Source organism: Poecile atricapillus, chromosome 4, assembly GCF_030490865.1.
Source record: "Poecile atricapillus isolate bPoeAtr1 chromosome 4, bPoeAtr1.hap1, whole genome shotgun sequence".
NCBI lineage: Eukaryota > Metazoa > Chordata > Aves > Passeriformes > Paridae > Poecile > Poecile atricapillus.
In genome coordinates, this window is record NC_081252.1 from 70,748,777 (window position 1) to 70,769,018 (window position 20,242).

The window sequence follows — 20,242 nt, forward strand, 5'->3', positions numbered from 1 at the left end:
GACATTTGTCAAGGAGCACATCAGCTCTGCACTGGAGCCAGAAGCACAAACCCAAACCTCATTTATGCCTAGCAATCAACCAGCCCACCTTCAGGCCAGTCTGCCCCTTGCACTGCTTTATAAGCTTTCCCAGAATACAGGCAACACCTTTCCAATGTGGTGAGGAGCAGTCTTAGAAAATAACCCCCCAGCACAGCCACAAACCTCATTACTCACATATTCTTTGATGTCCTTTGATTTCACGGCTTTGTAAGAATAATATGCGGGGTAAAGTGTGCCAAATATAAGCCTGGAAAAAACAAACAAACAATAAATGGATTAAATTAATTTCCTGTCAGAGAGAAAGACTTTTTTTCCTCCCTGTGTTTTAAATGTGGTTTTTGCAGTGATGCAAAGTGTTGGGATTTGATTTAAGCTCGAGTGCACTAAATACAGTACAGTACAGGAGTGATTTTGCATCACTGAATTCAGAGCATCTGTTACCAGTGACTTGAATGAAGAGAAGAGATTCAGGACATTGGGTTTTTTTTTGCAATGGTTTCCAAAGCTGTACCTTACGAGTAACACACAAAACAAAATAATCAAACCAAACAAAAAAGGCCACCACCACACCACCACAGGAAATTAAAAATCTGATCTTGAAGCAATCTACTGTGACACCAGGAATATGGAAGTATTGCTTTCAGAGAGAGAATTATTTGTCTAAAATCCCTTCCTCTGTTCAGTACTCTGAAAAGCTGGCAGATGATAAAGCAGGATCCAAGTTCTACTGGTGCAAAGGTTTGGGTGCCTTATCCTACATTAAACCTGGTATAGGGAAGAACCCTGCACTGTTCAGCAAAGTCAAATTAGGCTCATGAGAGGAGGAGGAATCTGCCTACCAAGATACATCAACATGATCAGGCCTAAAAGTCCCAGCTCTGCTGTTCCTTCAGACAGATTCCTTTCATTTTCAAGTCTGAAAGGGATGCTGTCAGCTTCAAGATTTCATGTAAGAAAGAAACAAGGATCTGTAAGTTAAAAATAGCACCACTGAGAAAAAAATGTGCAGTATTTTTTATACTAGGTTTTCTCTGCATCACTGCCTACACGCTTATTCACTTGGATTATTCTGGACGCAAGCATAGGCTTGTCAAAACCACTTTGCCCTGCCCAGGTTTCAGTTTTATTCCATGCAGAAGGATGATGCTGCAAAGTCTAAATTTAATAGATTGCAGGGTAATGTTTACTGGCTTGCAACTACCCATCTTTCCATTGAAGCTTTTGCTTTAAATTCATACAACTGTTTCCTCTGCTCCTGGGAATGAAAATGATCAATGTTTCAATCCCTAATTGTGGAGCCACATGGATCCGCAGTCATCTTTTTCCACCCTGCCAGCAGTGACTGTGTGCCTTGGGACTCGTAATTACAGTCAAGTCCATTACGTGCACAAGACATTAAAAATTAACACTCTGGGATATGGTGCACCATCGTACTTCCCGGAGCTCAAGAAGGTATTTATGAAAGAATGGGGTGAGCCAGCACACATCTTGATTTCCAAAGCAGTGACCAAAGGCAATTTGCCTGCTATTCATCATGCTCAGTGTAGCATGGATTAGCAGAACCTGAAGCACAATGCAGACTTCAGAAAAGCAGCTACTGAGTGAGGAGATTCAACATTTTACAGAGACATCACACTGGTTTCAAAAAAGCTTTGCTGGAAACAGTCAGCTCTGAACCTATTTCACTCAGAGGGGCTTGTGCTATCTGCAAGGATCAGACACAAACACTCAGAAAGATTCTGGGAAACCAAAAGTGTTTTTGTCCCTTGCAGTATTCCACCAAACAGCAACACGGGTTAAGGCAAGGATGAACACACAGCTGATGGCTCAATCCTGTTCTCACTGAGGCTAATAAATACTCCGAGTTCAATGGTAACAGGACCTAATCCAAAGAAGGCAGAGTTCACAAATGGAAGAAAGCTACAATATTCAGAAAATAACAGCTGAGCACATGAAAAATATTTTTGGCTCTCCTTATAAAAAGCACTGCAATGCTGTTCTTCCTTCTTGGTCTAGGCTGGCTGCTATCTTACACTTTTATTTCCTGCAAATAATCACTGAGTGATTGATATTCATTTCCTCAGTTTGTGCTGGTAACAGAAAGTCACTGGATCCTGAAGAAGCAAATGGTCTACAGGCATACCAGAAAATAATTTGTTGTAGACAATAAATACTTGGGAAAAAAAATCCTGTGAGGGAAGGAAATTGGAATCATTTTGCATGTGCAGAGCAAGGGACAGTTAATAAGGTGATGTGATCTCCCTAAACTGGAGATTGAGAGTTTCACTGATTTGCCTTGCAGTGTGTTGTGTGCATATATGGGCATTTATTACTGCTGTGGTTTACCAGACTGAAAACTGTTTTAAAGAATGTTGGAAGCCAGTCTTGTCACTTCTGTGGCTTACTAAGTGGCTTGGAGTCACTTAAGCTCTGGACACACTCTTCAAATGGAAGACAAAAGATGTTTGGGCATTTCTCTAAAGCGTATTCAGGGGTTTTAAGACAATATTTGCATATAGCAATATTCCAAAAAGTCTCTTGAAGTTACAGTCTTCACTTGACTTTGGATCAGAGTTGAGCACAATTGATTTAATTCAAACACACACATCAATCCTCCGTCTCTTCCCTCAATTCCTGTACCCTGCTGAAGACAATAATTCTCACTTCCCCCTCATCCAAGCTTCCTGTGTAATCAAAGTTATTGTTGATTCCTGCCTTCCTTCATCTCCATGCTCAGACTGTTGCCAAATCACTCCTTCTGCACGCTATACACAAACCTGAGGCTGATCCTTTGTCCCTTCTCTGTCCCTTGAAAACCATAAAGTCTTTCCTTGTCCAAGTCTCCTTTCCACCTCCTTTGTGTGGTCTCTACCCCATCTAGATGCACCAGTGTTTAAACCTCTCCCCCCTGTCCCAGTCACCCCCAGTCCCAGCCTAACAAGCTGAAGTAACTTATCTTTGCTTTCCATGCCTGAAAAACTATGTTTCTAACCACTGTTGGTTTGCTCTTTTATCACCTCCTACCTCAGTCCCTGCTCTCCTTTAATGACTGTGCCACCACCCTCTTCCTCTGCTGTTCCTTGCATGTTTTCTCCCACACCCTGGAGCTCCTGTGTTCCTTGCTCCCCCATTGCACATCAGTCCCTTGCCTCCAAAACAAGCTGTTCCCTGGCAGTCCTCCTGACAGCCCCTAGTTTGAGAGACAGCAGCCCAACTCCAACCATATTATTTCCCCAGTCCTCCTCATCTCTATATTCTTCTTCTTCTGCAAAACTTCTGATGTTCTCTGAACCAGATCACAGGATCTTCAGCTTTCTTCCCACAGCCCAAAAATCACAGGACTGCCCTTCAGCTCCCTCCCGCTGCTGCCAGCTGACCTGGGACTCAGATGTGCTGTGACTCCTTCTGTGTTACAGGCATTGTCTGTCTGTCTGGTGCTGGCCAGACAAATTAATGACCTACCTATGGACTCAGCACTGCAGCTTTTACCTCCTGGCAGACAGTGCTATAAAATAATCTCCTATGCAGCAGCTAATTATTAGGAATAATGTAGGAAATTTTTATTTGAGGCCTCTCTGACCCATCTATTTTGGCCACAATCACTTTGCAGATCCAAAAGTTTTGCAACAGTGGAAAAACAGACAACTTAAGTCTCATTTCCTTAGGAAACCAGAGTCAACCCACTCCCCACCCATTTCCATCTTTCAAAGTTTCTTTGAATGGGCCATGTACCTAGGAAAGCCTTGGCCCTTTTACCTTCAGAAACAGATATCCTGATCATCAAACCTCCCAGAGCTTGATGTAGAGTAGTTGCTAAATTTAAAGCTACAGAATAGTTCTCTAGTCTGGGCTAAAGCAAGCACACACACTCAGGGTATAGAGAGAGGCAAGGAAGTGGTGACATCCATCAGTGAGTTGGGAAAAGCTCACTTGCAGCACTAAACAAATAACCACAACAGCCTGACAGTTCTTACATTGTTCTGTGCTGGAGGTCCACACCAATTACAATCACCTTGAAAAAGGACAAAACAGCAGCTGTAAAGAAATCACTGAAGAGTCAAATAATTGTGCAAGAAGAGGCAAAAATCTAAGTAAAAGGTCAGTCTGCCTAAAGAATAGGATAAGGATTAATGCTGAAAATCCTATAATCCTATTAGGCACCTCAGCAGCAGCAATCCCCAGTCTGGATCATTACATGTGCTTCTGGTCATTCTTTGTCAAAATAGAGACACAAAGGCAGGAGGGGAAAGAGAAAGACAGGGAAAGTGGAAGTGCACTGGGGACGATCCTTAAGAGGGACTGTAAAGGCTGTAATTGTTTCTTTTGCAACAAAGACAAATAACTGAGGTTATTTACTCCTCCTGATGCAGTGTGAGGGGATGCTCAACTCAATAAATAAAACAAAGGCAAAAGGAGGGGAGAAATCTCCTCTATCACCAGGAGATATTATGTGGAATGGATGAACTGCATTTTTTAATATAATTACATTATGTAGGACTTGGGGTTTGGGTTTCATTATTCAAGTTTACCATTAAATTACACAGGAAAGGATGAAGCTTCTCATATTGTGAGGTTTCCTGATTGTCGGGAGAATAGTAAAGAAATTGAACTGTTGGCTCCTCTTTAGAAAACCCTGTCATATTCCAGGGGAGCAGCTGCATCATCACCAAAGTTCCTTCTGTCTCCACTTACCCGGACAGCCACAGTCAGACCTGGCTATTATATCCTTCTCTTCCTTCTCTGGATTTGCTGGAGCAGTGGTCTGACCACCACAGAGCACAGGCTATCCCAGATGTGACAGTATTCCTGATAGAATTCTAGGCTAGAGTCTGGGGAACAGCCTAAGAGCTGCCACCATGACCTGTGAGGGTCTCACAGGACATCTTGAGTTTTGATTAGATGTTGCTTTCCTCATGGAAAAGTCATTTACCCACAAAATGAACTCTCACGCTCCATAAAGTAGCCACTGAAATAAATGGAAAGGCTCCCAGTGATTCTCAGGAGTTCTTGCCAGGACTCAGGTTACCTCCAGAAATGCCTGCATATCCCCTCCCTTGAGCACTTTTAACCACAGGGGTATTTTCTGGGTGGTAACTTTCTGTTACAAATATACCAGCATGGGCTGTCTACATCCCAAGCCATCCAAGTTTTGCTCCTCTAGTTACCATGCCACCAGCAGTGTTTGGGCTGTCCAAACACTTAGAACATTGTACTACCACAACACAAATAGAACAGCCCTTATTTTGCCCACAAATAACTAATGTTCCCATTTCATCAGCACACAGCAGCCAAGATGACAACTTCTGCTCACAGGCATGGACACATTTAGGAATCATTGAGACATTTCCTATTTTCTCAACATGTTCACTGGCTAGTGCGTGCTTCTTACACAGAGAGCTGAGCTGTCACCATGCCAGCATTCCTCAATGATACCACCAAGAAGGGTGCCAATAGGTTTGTGTTCCTTATTATCAGTCCTAATTAATGTTCACACAGTGCCACAGATTAAAAATAAATGGCACTGCGTTCGCACTGAAGGTTCCCAGTTGAAATCCAGCAGCCGGAGATGTGAAAATTAGCAGTGCACAAGGTCAGGGAAAGGGTTAATTTGAGTCCCTGGACAGGCCAAATGATTGATTTTCAAGAAGGGGCTGGGGTGGAGGAAGCACCAGCTGCAGAGGAGGTTCTGGGCTATATTCCCTAGGAGGTGGCTCCTGCAAATTCTTTGCAGTCACTGTGCAGCAGAATGGTGGCTCCAGGGAAGTCAGGAACTCGCCTGCTCACCCCTCAGGGCAACAGCTGACACCATCCCCACCTTGGGCCCCAAGAGATGTGGATACCTGACCATGCCAGACTGACATCCTGATACACTCTGAGAATACTCATGACAAAAATATCTCCCAAGAAAAGCACTGGGTCCTGATGCCCCTGAGACAGATTAGGCTCACTTCGAACTCCACTTGCAACTTGAATCAAACATCTTTATGAGCTTGGTTCAGTGCCCAAGGACAAACATGCAGGAGTGCCCAGGTCACTCAGCCAGTCATGCACTGCTGTTGCAGGTAAAGCTCCACTTGCACAGCCACGCAGCACACCCCTCTGTTTGGGAAACATTCCTCTGCACCTCTGCAGCTCCTCGGTGACCTGCTTAGCTCTTCTGAACTGCTAAGACCATGTCGTCACATCCGCACTCCCAAAGCACATACACACCCACACCAAGGAGGCAGAAGGCAGACCCAGGAAAGCTCTGTGTCTAACACAAAGATGCTCTGCTTTCCATCCAGATCCACCTCTGACTTCTCAGACAGGTTACTACAGAAGCAAAATGAAATTTCATCTTGGTTAATGTAACATAATGGCTGCTGAAACCCAATCGCTCCTCCTGGCGTAACTGCAGGGCACAGGGATGCCAGACTGGCCTTCCAGCAGAAACAGCAAGTCAAGGACTGTCCTTGATGCTTCTAATTTAAGTAGTCTTCATGTTCCCAAAGCAGCACATACTCCTCTCCAGTTGACATGACCCTTTTTTGTTTTCCTCAGCCAGGCCACTCCTCACACAGGAGCTGGCAGATGGCCAGGCACAAACAGGTGAAGAAACATAGCAGAGGGGATGGGTGGAGAAACTGGCCTTGGCCAGCCTGGAGCTGTCACACAACTACACTTGGGTCACAACAGCCCCATGCATTTGGGGGCAGGGTGGTTTGAGAGGCTGCTCAGCAGAAAGAGACCGAGGGGTGCTGGTTGACAACCAGCTGGGAATGAGCCAGCAGTGTGCCCAGGTGGCCAAGAGGGCAAAAGGAATTCTGGCCTGTATCAGCAATAGTGTGGCCAGCAGTTCCAAGTAAGTGATTGTCCCCCTGTGCTGGGCATTGGTGAGGACACATCTCAAGTGCTATGTTCAGTTTTGAGCCCATTGGTGCTAAAAGGACGTTGAGGTGATGGAGCATGTCCAGAGAAGTGAAAAAAAGCTGGTGAAGGGCTTAGAGGACATGTCCTACTAGGAGCATCTCAGGGAACTTGGGTTGTTTAGTCTGGAGAAAGAAGAGGCTCAAAGAGACCTCACTGCTCTTTAGAACTGAGAGGAGGTTGTAGTGAGGTGGGCTTGGTCTCTTCTGCTGTGTCTACAGTAAAAGGATGAGAGAAAATGGCCTTAAGTGGCACTGGTGGAGGTTCAGATTAAATATTAGAAAAAAAAATATTCACTTGAAGAGTGGTTAGGCATTGGAATAAGTTGCCCAACGAGGTGGTGAGTCACCATCTCTGGAAGTGTCCAAGAGGTGTCTGGATGTGGCACTTGGGGAGGTGGTTTAGGGGGGATGGTGGTTGTGTCAGGTTGGCAGTTGGACTGGATGATCATGAAGGTCTCTTTCAACCTCAATAATTCTGCGAACTATTACACTTGTTAACATAGAAATCCTACATTCAGACTGGTCTAAATAAGATAAACTTGTCCCCACTGTTCCCTTTTCCACATTTCCTGTTACAGGAAGAAGATAGAAATGCTTAAATAACTCTTACTGATGGAGGGACCTAGTTAAATATTGTGATTGTTATGATAATGCACGTGATGCTTACTAAAGCCTGACATTCCTAGAAAAACTACCAGCAGTGAAGGGTCTTCAGAGGGTTATGCATACATGGGTATCCTTGAGTATCATATTTAAAGTCCATTCAAGATTAGGCAGGTACTTAACCCTTCCCAGGGTTACTGTTCCAGACTCTCTTCAAACTCAGGCAGAATTCCATCAATTTACACTCAAGCCAACACTTTAAAGTTCTCTTTCCAGTCCTTCAGAACAGAGAATGCCTGTGTAGCTGCTATAAAAATACCCCACAGCTCGGCAGCTATTTTAGGAAGCAAATTCCTTGCAGGTAGAGGCTTACTAATCTGGTCTGTTCTACTTCATGCTGCCTTCAGCGGAGCTGCCAGGCCCTGAGCGCTGATGAGAGAGAGGAATTTGCTGTCACCCAGACAATGTTTGAAAGAGGGTCTGAGTGGGAGAGTTTGTGGGGCTGGTGTGGGGCCTGTGAGAAGCTGCAGTCAGTAAGAACACAGTGCCTGGCACACCCCACGAGGCTCTGAGCAGCTGCCTGTGAGAGATTCTGTTTCGTGGGCCTGACATTTTGCTGCTCCTCCCTCTCCGTGCTCCAGCTCAGCAGCCCCGCAGGAGAAAACAGCCCACGGCACTGAGCTTACTCCCAGTGCTGGCACAGCCCACAGCTTCATCACTCTTTTGGGGAAGAGGTCATTAATCAGTGTGATACTGAGGGCAATAAAATCTGTGCCTTTTAGAGAAGAAAACATTCCTGTTCTGTGACCGGGTCAGATCTTCACTGCTCCAAAAAGGCAGGGCTCAGGATCTGTGAGCTCTGATGCTTTCCCTATCCAGTACTGACTGTATAGTTCGGCTTTGAGGGCTTTGGTTTTTTCCAAGCCAAATAAATGGCAATTTGAAAACTGAATGGTATGCTTTAGATGGGAAGGGCTGCTTTTCCTGACTCTGGAGAGGGTGATGTTTATATGGGAAAAGGCTTTTTTAGAAGCACTGATATTATATTCCAGAGATGACAGATGGTCCAAAATCTGCATTGTGAGCTAGCCTACAGATTTATGGTAGGCTCATGATATGAAAAGGAACAGAAAAACTTATAACCTAACCAAACTAATTTCTAGACTAAAAAAAGGTGGATTGCTTATCAACAGAGAAACTCCGCATTATTTTCATAGAAAACCACATCATATTGCAAGTATTATTTTGGAATTATTTTGACTGATACTGTGTGAATCACCTTTTAGGAAGTGTAACCACACACAGAAACTCTCCTAATTGAGAACACAATCCTACTACATTCTCTGTGTATGAAAACTCAGTTCAGGTTATGGAAGACTTCCACCATCAAACCGTAAGTGTAAAACCACTGTCTGAGGAAGTGGCGAGAAACACAATAGTTCCTGCTCTTCCACCCCTCACTGAAAAACAGCTTTAGACTTCTTGTGGTGTACTCATGGGACAGAAAACAGGAATAAAAAATTATGTGAAACTATAACACATCCAAATCAATTGCAACAGAACCTCCTTAGAGTACTGTTACTTCAGCTTCCCAGGGACAGAATATTACTAGAAGTGCTTAACTAAATGCAAGGAATATTTCAGCTCAATGCAATTTCAAAATTAAACCAGAAGATCTCTTTGACCCAAATATTCAGCTAAAGCAATGAAAAATATTGACTTTCCATGCATTGCCAATTACTCAATCCACTGTAACAAATCAAGCAGTCCCAAGCTTGCTGTGAGTACCTCTGGTCTTGGAGCTCTCCAGAAGCTCTGAGAGGACAGAAACCCAGGGTAGATCTCTCCACTAGCCAAGGAGAGCAGCTTGGTAGAGAAAGAGGTGTCAGGCATAGTCACAGCCAGCTTGGAGATGAAATCTTACTACTGTTCCAACCCCCATGCTGTGAGCAGGGCCACCTTCCACTAGTATGGTGGATATGGTGGATGCTGGTAAATTAACAGTAAACAGTGTAACTCCTTCCATCAGGAGCTGACTTTCTTACATCTCTGAGGAATCCAGAACATGAACCAGAAAAACCATAAGACCAAACATTTTGAGGGACCAGACTCGCTGAAAAAAAGTGGCACCCAACTCAATTGCAACCTCCGTGTTCCAGAGCCAATATCTACCTCTTAGTTAAGTAAACAAACAAAAAACCCATACACATCTTTAAAATATTTCTTCTCATTTTGATGACACATTTCAAAAAAGGATTTCAAAGTGCACTATATTATTGACATGAATATCAAAGTTGATGGCATTACTACTGATTTCTGATTATTTCATTAGTGGTTTATGTCTATTTTAAATTATAAGAAAGTCAGAAGGAAAAATCACATCATGACCTGAACAGTGCCCAGTTTTCAACTTCAGTTTTAAAGCAAGAGAGTATAGGAAAGCTAAGGCAAGATGATTCTACAGGTAATTTCAGAATATTCAGCCCAGCTCCAAGCTTTGGTTAGCATGGGTATCAGAATGCCACATGCTAAATATAACAGCTGCAAAATTGCCGGGAGTTCACAGGCCATGCAGACCAAGTTTCTCTTTCTGGCCCACATACATCGATTGGCATTTCTTCTGGATACTATAAACACTTAAGGGAGTGGCTGGGCACCTGCTTTCTTACTAGGACCTCCATAATTTTTATTTTAAAGCAAAGGAAAACAAGAAACTGTCATACTGCTTGAAAAAGAGACTTCTAGTCTTTTCTCACAGGTATTCGACAAGGGTTTCTTGTGTGAATTTAATAGAGTTCTTTCCTCTGGGGTCTTTTCTCATTTCATTCATCCTTTTTAATCCCTCCATTTTGTACAGCTAATAACAGCATTGTAATGAAATGCATGGTGCAACTGAGATAAATGTGAAGGCAGAGATATCCAGCTGGAGCTGAACTGATACAGAGCAGCCTCCAGTCTAACCCAGACATAAGGGAGACGAAAGCAGAAGGAAACACGCCTCTGTTCTGAAGCCATGGACCACTAACGAATAATCAATTAGATCTGCTGGCTACACCTCTGAATTCAGCTTCAACTACCAGGACAACTCTTTGCCACTAATTAAAATAAATTAAAGAAAAATGACCATTTAGTGGCTAATCCTAAATCATGGTGTTAGGATAAGTGGTACAAAACAGCAGCTGGGAGAGCCTAAATAATAGCCTGGCCTGGCAGCTCTCAGGGCTGTCCCAGGGCAGCATCAGCCCCACAGGGGTGACACCAGAGCACTTCACAATCTGGGGGTGGTTAATACCTCCAGGGGTATGAGACTCATTATGGGATGCATGGGCAGACAGTGGACTTGGGTTCACACACAAAATGAAAAGCACACCAAAATGACAGTACAGTGGCGCCTCTTGTCTCACATCTTCACATACTAACTCATAAGAGCCATGATGTAAAATACCTATTGAACCTCTGAACTCCTCCTTAAGAACACATGGGACAGCCAGCACCCAGCACTTTGGCTTCTGAGCTTCTGTTGATAATGCTCACTGCAGAGCAAGAGCACTTACTCCAGGGTTGAATCTGGTTGAATTTAGATTTAACCCTGGAGGAGCCAGACTAACCTAGGAACAAAGGAGCAGCACCAATCCCATGCCAGAAATAAATCATAAGCCCCAGGCCCTGTCCAGTCAAGTTTTCAGTATCTTCATCTCTGGACTCCTGTCTGTTTATGTTTGCTTACCCTTGCTTTGAAGAATTATTTTTATATATAATCAGAATTTCCTTTGCTGCAACTTGTTTCCATTGCCTCTCCTTCTTTTGCTGTGCCTCCACAAAAAGCCTTCTCTGTAACAATCCTCCACATTTTTAAAGACACCAATGGCATCTCCCCTTCACCATTTCTTATTAAGGCTGAACAAACATATCTGTCCTGGTGCACCATGCACTCCAACCCTCTTCCACTGGACTCAATGCTGCCAAGGCCCTCCTTTTACCAGGAAAACTCAAATGGGATACTCTACTCCAGCCAGCAACTGTGGCATCTCCTCACGGTTGCAAAATAGAGGGGAACAATAATTTTCTTCAACCTGCTTTAATCCTCTTACTAACCCAACCCTGTGTCGAGATCTGGAAGAGAGCAGCACTACATCATTCCTATGATCAGAGGTACAGCACATCCATTCTCTGAATGATGGAGAGATTCTTCCTTGCTGCTTGGAGAACCTTCCTCAGCCCCACCACACCCTTTCCCTTGCAATTGGTGCTGTCCCCAAGGAGCTAAGCTGCAGAATACCTACTTGGTTATTAAGGGAGGCATGTGAAAAACAGCACCACACTGCCTTAACTCTGGGACTTAATACAGAATGGGTGCTGTCAGCAAGGCTTAAAAAAAAGGGGTAGGGAGATGAAATGAATATTTACAAACAGTGCTCTAATTCTCTTGCTTAGCCATTTTCGGTGAGCTAGAGGAACAGCTAGATTTCCCTTATCTCCACAGCCACATACTCACAGACAAGGCTTTGTGTCATTAACTGTGCAGTTTACTTATAATGGTCTTATGGTAATGTTGTTGCATGATCTATTCTTACACAAAGCCTTGAGTAGAGAGGTCATTATCAGCTTATTTACCCCTATGCCAATCACCATGGCCCAAGGTACATATCTAGTGATAAAATGACACATCCTTTCTTCTGCTGAAGCTTGGAACCTCACAGGGAAAGTAAATTACCCATACATGGCTAATAGTCATGCTATGATAATTTTTAAAAAGATCAGGGGCTGCAAAGCCTTGATCAAACTAAAATTGATTCAAAGGGCTTTCTTAAATGACAATCTCCTCCAGAGCCCCTAAATTCATCCTTTAGAAGCTGTAGAACTGTATTTTCAGGTTAAATGAAGAAAGATTAAATGAAACTGATCCTAAGAAAAGTTATATTCAGCACTGTTGAAGGACTGACCTATGTTAGTAGCTGGACAAATTCATACTCCAGGGCCCAGGAATCTTTAATTTTTCTGATCTAATAATTCTAAAAGGCTTTTCAGGACTGTACCTGAGGACACAGTAGTACCCTATGCACAGAAATATAAGCACCTCTGTAAGTCTTCACCATTTTCAATTAGTTCTCTCCAAGTCTTTGGGAAATAGCTGAGTTCTCAGATCCCCTTTGCACATTTTGGTTCCACATCAGCCCAGCTGAGCATTACCCTGGTTGGACATCCATCATTCAATGCTGACACACAAAAGCTGCATCTGTTGTGCCTTTAACTTGCTTGGGTTGGGCAGGATATTGTCACTGCTTCTGGCTCAGAGCATACCAGCACACAGTGTGGGTGGGCGAAAATACCCCAGGTGAAAATTCAGTTCCCAGCCTCCAAAATTCGTGCCCATCCCCTCACTTGCACTAACACCTGCATATTGCCCAGAACTACAGCTGAACTTGAATATTTCTGACTTGCAATTCACTTTGCAGGTGCGTGGGACAGATACATCTCATGCAATTTGTACAGAGCATTCTAAAATATATTTGGTTTTGCTCAGCAAAGAGTACAAGTGAATATGCATCAAGACAGAAATACTGAAACTTAGACATACTTCCATAGCCACTCTGGGATGATTTTTACAATGCAAGTCTTCTCTTCTGAACTTGGAAATCTCTCTCCATCTAACTTTCTTACACGGTGATTCACCTCAAAAATGACTATACTTCTGCTACAAAAAGACAATTTCTTCCCTATTCCTCCCAAATAATTTTGTCTTTTTAAGTACCTCCAGGTTTTGTATTGTTTGACCAATATTCAATTTCCTTTCAAATTTCTGGTATTTTTCAATCTTACCATAGCTTCTCCCTGAAGCTTAAGAGGTTAAACACTTTCCCGTTACACCAAAGACTAGATTTTAATACCTGCAATATTATAGCTAGAAAGTGAAGTTTGAGTCTTTAACTAAAGGTAAGAGGGAGAAAGGGGTTTCTTTTTACTTCCACTGGTTTTTACAGCATAACTACTATTTACCTACATTACATTTTTCTAACAACTACCTATTACCTAAATTGCAGGCAAGACTCACTAGTGAGGACAGGTATCTACTGAAGCATTTCATGGCACAGCAGCTCATATTGAGAGCTTTACAATGACATCTGGCAATCTGAGATTTTGGACAAAGAGATACCTAGGATAAAAACTTTCAGAGAAGGCTGAGGTGGCAGATATCTACACATTCCATTGACCATGCTGGAAAATAAATGGCTTTCGCCACTGGAAATCAGCAGCTTGGTCACAGTCCAGGCAGTGTGAGATCTAGAAAGAGAAGTCACAGCTTCCAGGCACTGCTTCTGTGCCACCCCCATCATCACACAGTGAGACAATCTCACTGTGAGCACATCTTAGCAATTCCCACATTTGCTCATTTATTCTCATCAGGTGATCTCTTGGAAGCAATTACAGGAACATTTCCATTCAAAATAAAGTATCAGACAATAGTTTCTCAGAAAAGAGCATGCACACTGCCTTGCAGGTTCAGAGTACAAATCAAAATATCTGATGCCCACAGATCCATGCAATATACACATATATTATAGAAGTTGGGATTTAAAATCCAGTTCCACAAAAGACATCAGGTTTTTTAATGCCTCAAGACAGCAGTATTGATATCCAGATACTCAATCCTCCTTCTGACAGAAGATGTCATGTTCCCATTTGCATTCAATTTTGATCTCTCACAGATTTCTCATATGTCTCTGAATTTCAAGCTTTAGCTGAGAGCCCTAGAGAGTAAAAGGGATAAGTCATGCTGCTCTCTTCTATTCTGCATTTCCCCAAACACAAATGTGTTCAGATCAAAGCCTGTGACACAGGCACAGCTCCATCCCTACACTGTGAGGAATGCCACTTTGTCTTGGCTTGGGTAAGGAGCCAGTGTATTGCACAATTCTGAACAGAAAAGGTTTTGCCTCTCTTCTTTCTTTTGGCTTAGTGATTTCACCTCTTTTCCATTCTCACCTTCCCTCCCACACATATACCTTTCAGCTGGCAGCTACTCAAAATATAAAATAAAATATAAACTTAGGATTGGCTTAGGAGCCAGATGGAGACTTCACAGAAATAACTTGAGAGGAAAGCAAAGGGGAAGACAGCCAATACTTCAAGGACCATTTCAGAGATTTCTAAATAAGCAGCTGCTTGGGAAGGCAGCTTGTACTTTTTGTGAGAACGCCCACACTGCCTGCTATCTTATGTATGCTTTTCCACCATTTCTTATTCATTAATATTGCTGGTTTAAATGCCACAGTCCAGCGTTTGTTCTCTTTCCCAGGCAAGGGGATTCACACAGAGGGATGACAATGTTGCAAGTGCCACTCTAAATAAAGCCTTGCTATTTTGAAATGAAATGGTTAAACTGTTTCAAACACATGTATCTGTATAAAACGTGTCTGGAGAATTGAATTTACACAGACTTCAGCCATTTATGGCCTGACTGCCCAGAGTGAGGTTTCTTGGTTTCAAGAATATACATAAATTATAATAGTGTTTGAATAGGGACATGATTTGTTACAGCCAAGTATCTGCAGACCTCAGCAGAATAATAATTGAAAAAGAATGCTGAGCTATTCCAGTGGCTGTATAACACATCTGAATGCAAAAAACTCAGGTCACACTTTATCAAAGAGATGAAAAATATCTCATCTATAAGTAAGTCCTTGGGGGTGGGGGGTATGATTTTACAGAATGGGTTTACACAAGATTGAATATGAATTGCCACAAACTACATGGAAAGCAGACTGGTTCACTTTCAAGTCCCATGCAAAATCAGGCATAGTATTTATAAACTTAAAATGCATGTCCTGCTTCACGGACAGCAGGCAAGAATCTTACAGTGGCTGCCTGCAGTCTCTCGAGCAGCTCTGCTGATTCTGCAGTGATCTAGGAACAACTTGTAGGAACAGGCAGAGGGTGTGTATCATCAGTCACATGTGTCACATCCCCGCAGGTCCTGAAAATGGCTGTCAGTGAGCTGCTGGGATTCCAGGTTCTGGAAAGTCAGCAAAGCAGCACTCGTTTAAGGCAGTCAGGATCAGGGATGAGCAGCAGCCATGGTTAGCCAGCACCCTCTGTAACAGAGCTTCACACAACAGCACAGGCACAAAGCATGAGAAATTACAGTTTCTACCTGCCTGATGTGATTAGAGTAGCTTGAAAAATATATATGCTAGGGTGCAAAAAGGCATTTGGATTCTTTAGACTGAATCTAAAGAGAAGGTGGTCATGCTCTTCACCCTCAGCTTTCAGTGGGTATTACCACTTCTTAGAGAAAAGTCCGATAGTGAGGCTCATCAGAGCTCCAGAGGAGAGGTCAAAGGTGTCTTGACTACCGGCTTTAGGATGGTGCATTTGATTGACTTTGGTTGCTGAAGTGCAGGTAAAGCCATATTCCTATTTAGTGATGAAATTCCCAATACTAAAATGAAAGGATCATGCCTTTAGGAGCCCTCTATCCTTGGTCTATCACCACTCAAAGGGCAGTTTAACTCAAAGCTCATAAAGAACACAAGACCTCCATTGAACCAGCCAACCTCTGTCCCATAATATTCAATTTTCTAGGATGCAGCTGGCACCCTCTACAAGGCCCTCACCATTCTGAGCTACAAACACAAACTTAGGTCCTCCACCTGGGCAGATTTACACCACTCACTGACCTCAGAAAAGTAGCACCAATTGGCACAACTTAAAGCTCTGGTATTGCCCTAGGAATGAGGAAATTATCAACATTTGCATTGCAACAGCATTTTTCAGCTATTTATTTAGTTTGTCTCCAGAAAATCCAGCCTTGATTCCTCAGGTTTACCACAAGCCAGGACTGGGATTTTTTGTGGTAGTTCTTCCTAAAATTTGGCAATGCACCCCTTAGCCTACTTATAAGGGCAAAATAAAGAAGCTGTAATTATTCCACATATGAACTCTTTTTTTCCCCCCTCATGTACTGAGACTTCTTTATTAGAAAGTTACATTCAGAAGCTTTCTATTGAATTCCATCTTTTTCATTTGGATGACCATATTTCATTTCAATACAGATTTTGTAACTGATCCCATGGTTGCAAGGCTTTTTTTGAACACATAAAATGATACACCTATTTGACAGATTAGAGGAAAAGAGTTTGTGCAATTCCTGATGGATTGAAGTACCTCCAAATCTTTTAAGTGAATGTGTGGTTCCTCAATTATCTCTAAGTGTTTGGGTGTTAAGCCATCACCATGAATTCCCATTTTAGAGCCAGCTGTAATCAGCTGTAACAGAACACACCATACACAAGGTTCTCAATGCTGACCAAATACTGATGAAACCAGCTTTGCACAGCACAGTGAGATGGGAGATCACAAGCAGACAGCAGGGTAGGCAGTAGAACACAAGGATTTTTGCAGACCTGTTCAAAAGGACCACAAAATTCTCTGTTGCAGGCTCATGACAGTTACAGCTTTATAAATAACCAGATGTGGATGTATCTATGAGATAGATTATATCATGAGAAAGAATCATTAGACCTCAGGTTCTCCATAAATCATTAGAATCAGCAGGGGATTGGTTTGACTGATTGCACTCTGACAGCTAAGAAAGGAGGTGAGCACATTATAACAAGCATGAGAAAATTCCTACAACATCTATGCAGGAAACCATTTACTCTTAGTTCAGTGTTTGTGTTTTTAAGGTGTATTTTAAAACAGCAGCTTCCTCTCTGCATTTGATCCTATGAGAAAGACCCTTTCTGTATATAGGACAGCAGAGTGTGTTACCATGGAAACTATTATGATCTAGTTAAATTCAACAAATCTAGCCTTATGGGGTATATTCCCCAGAGTATCTCGATTTAATTATTAATGATCTTTCTAAACAGCAACATCTTTCTATTTTGACTGAAATCCTTATAAGCAGAATGAAAACAATAAAAAAAATTTATTATTTTATTATTTGGAAAGCAGAGTCTTTTGTTCAGCTACAAAACAGGTACAATTAAGCCAGGGAAAATGCAAACAGCCTCCAGGCTGCCCTGACAATGTGTTTTAATTCAGACCTAGACAAATTGTTTGGAAAGGGGAAAGTCTCATTCAGTGCTTCTGTCCATCATGCCCCTGGCCTTTCTGCTGTGATTTCCAGCAAAAGATACCAGCTAGGATAGTGGGGTGTTTTTTGCAGAGGAATATGCTCAGTGGAATCTAAACACTGATCATCAATTCATTTTCATATAACCACCTGTCTTGCAGTCATTCTCAAGTCAAACCATTCAATCTTTTTCCATTAAATACGTGACTAAACTCAAAGCCTTTTAGCCTCAGGGCAGCTCCAGCATCCATCTCTGTCTCACATGTCACCATGAATTCTGCAGGTAGATTTAGAAGCCAGATGTTATTGAACCTGATCTAACACCAGGCATAGTTTCTTGTGGATTACATAATCTGAGTGGCTCATAGGCCTAATTTTAGTTATGCACAGATCATGTCCCCCAAAATCCACAGCAGAAGAGGCAGCAGGACAAGCAGAACCCTTCCATGAGCAGAATGAAGCTCAAGAGCTCCAATCTGCTCATCCTCAAAAGGGGCTAAGGCAGAGCACAACCCAGAGCAGTCCTGTGGGAACTGCCCAAACTAGAACAACCACCTCATCATGAGGAGTATTTGATGTGACTTACAGCTGGAGAGAGCAGCTCTCCTCACATGCCCACAGCAAGTGTCAGAGCATTTGTGCTGAAGACACCAAGACAAAGGTGACCATGAAATATTGTGAATGGAGAAGGTCATCTTCCTGTGATTGCTCTGCTCTTTACCATCACCAGGTGCTTCCCATCTGTCCTCCCTGCAAGGGTGTTCTTCCTGAAATGCCACACAAGATTCCTGGTTTTACTTCTCCATAAGGGCTCCTCAGGGACTGACAGCCAGGAGAGCTCTGCCACAGAAGGAATTTGTCTATGTAAATTATCCCAGAGCACCCCATGACTTCTGACCTTTGGCTTGGAAATTTCAGCTCAGAATTCATATTTACCTCACCCCTCCAATTCTGCTCCAGTGGGGGGACCTCATACCTACATCAGGCTCTACCATGTGAAAAACAGAACTGGTAGTTTACATGGACAGAGATTATCACTAAGACTATTTTACAGTTACCAAATCAGGAAAGAATAAACAATTTTCCCTCTTCCCACAGGGAATTTACAGCACTGCAGTGAATCCAGGTTCTTGGTATTCTCATATAAAATCTGCAGCACAAGCACTTTCCTTGTATGAGGCTGGTTATTGGTTATAAACCTCCCTCAAAACATGAGGCAAGAAATGTCTGTCAGTTTTTGGCTTTCCTGTGTAAACATTTATTTATAGGCTGGAAACAAGAAATAGAATAAATGAGCTGAATGAAAGGAAGTGGCAGTATGAACTCAACAGAACAGAAGTGTTTCTTCTACAGGAGCTGCAACTGTTCACTAATGCTGATAGTATTGGACTGCCTGGAAATTTCACAGGCAGGTACACACATGGTCCTGGCATCCCTGGGATCTGTCCAAAAAGCATTCTGTCCACAGCATTCCAGACATGAGGGGCATTCTTTGTAACTCCTCACAAATAGGTTCTGCAATATTACTTTTGTTCTCTTGTAAAATTTGACATTTTTGGAAAGCAAAATATTACTATTGGCTCCAAGAGAAAGAAAGGGGAAAGAGAGACTGCAGCTTTACTGACCAATTGATTGATTCCTTCTTTGAAAGTGGATATTTATTTATTTTTTAGCAATCAGTGCATGAGCAGTAAGGGATGCAGCAAGCAGCATTTGAAGAAACAAGCCTTTCCTAAGCATGACACCAGCTGTCCCCCTGTCACTGCCAAGAGTAAATCTCCAACTTGACACGCAGTCCTCTGCCTCCATATAAATGTGTGTCGCTTTTGAAACATAATCCTTGCTCTTCATTTCTACTTACTGTACAGCTTCTCTTTGATGCCATCCCTGCCCTGCTTCTGACTCTGTGACTACTTTTGCCAGTCTGCAGATCACTGCTTTACCACCCAGAGTAAATTCAAATCCCTTGCTCTCCCCTTCTCTTGCAAAATGTGTCTGCAAGAAACAAACACCTTTGTTTGAAGGGTACTCTGATAAGGCACTATGCCTGTTCTGAGGCTTATAGCAAAAGATGGAGTGGTTCTGTGTACAAATCTTGGGAAAGCACCACTCATGTTTCTAGCTCTGGCATGGTGCTCCAGGTCTGGAGTGCCTTCCCAAGTCCTACCTGTGGAATGTGTCCTGTTACCTCAGTCATTCTCTTCAAAAGTATACAAGTCATGAAAAGATAAAACACAGTCTTCATTTTGTCACTTCTTCTAGCTCTTTCTCACCACCCTGTTCACCAGCTGTTTTACTTGTATTTTATCAGTTTAAATTCTGTCTTACTACATGCATGTGAAATGCCAAATCAGAGCATGAACATTGTACCAGCAAGTGTCACAGAGAAATTACTGAGGAGCACAGGATCAGTCTCAAGAATGATTCACCTAGAATGGAGAATTGCATGTATTCATACCTTATTTATGTTTCAAATACTATAGAACTTAGAAGAACCAGATAGAGACTAATCCCCACTGTCTAAGTGTTGTAAGATAAAAAATACTACGTGAACTTGCTGCCCAAAAGAGCTTGCAATCTAAGTAGCATACCAGTGATAACAAAAGTATGT

General features: G+C 42.6%; 1 protein-coding gene across 9 annotated transcripts in view; it reads right to left on the minus strand.

Moving 5' to 3' along the window:
• REEP1 (receptor accessory protein 1) overlaps positions 1-20,242 on the minus strand; it is a 64,745-nt gene that overhangs the window by 37,453 nt on the left and 7,050 nt on the right. For all 9 annotated transcript variants that reach the window (XM_058837965.1, XM_058837963.1, XM_058837964.1 and 6 more), the window contains exon 2: positions 217-289. In XM_058837965.1, the coding sequence (XP_058693948.1) occupies positions 217-289 (73 nt within the window). The remainder of the gene's footprint in view (positions 1-216; positions 290-20,242) is intronic.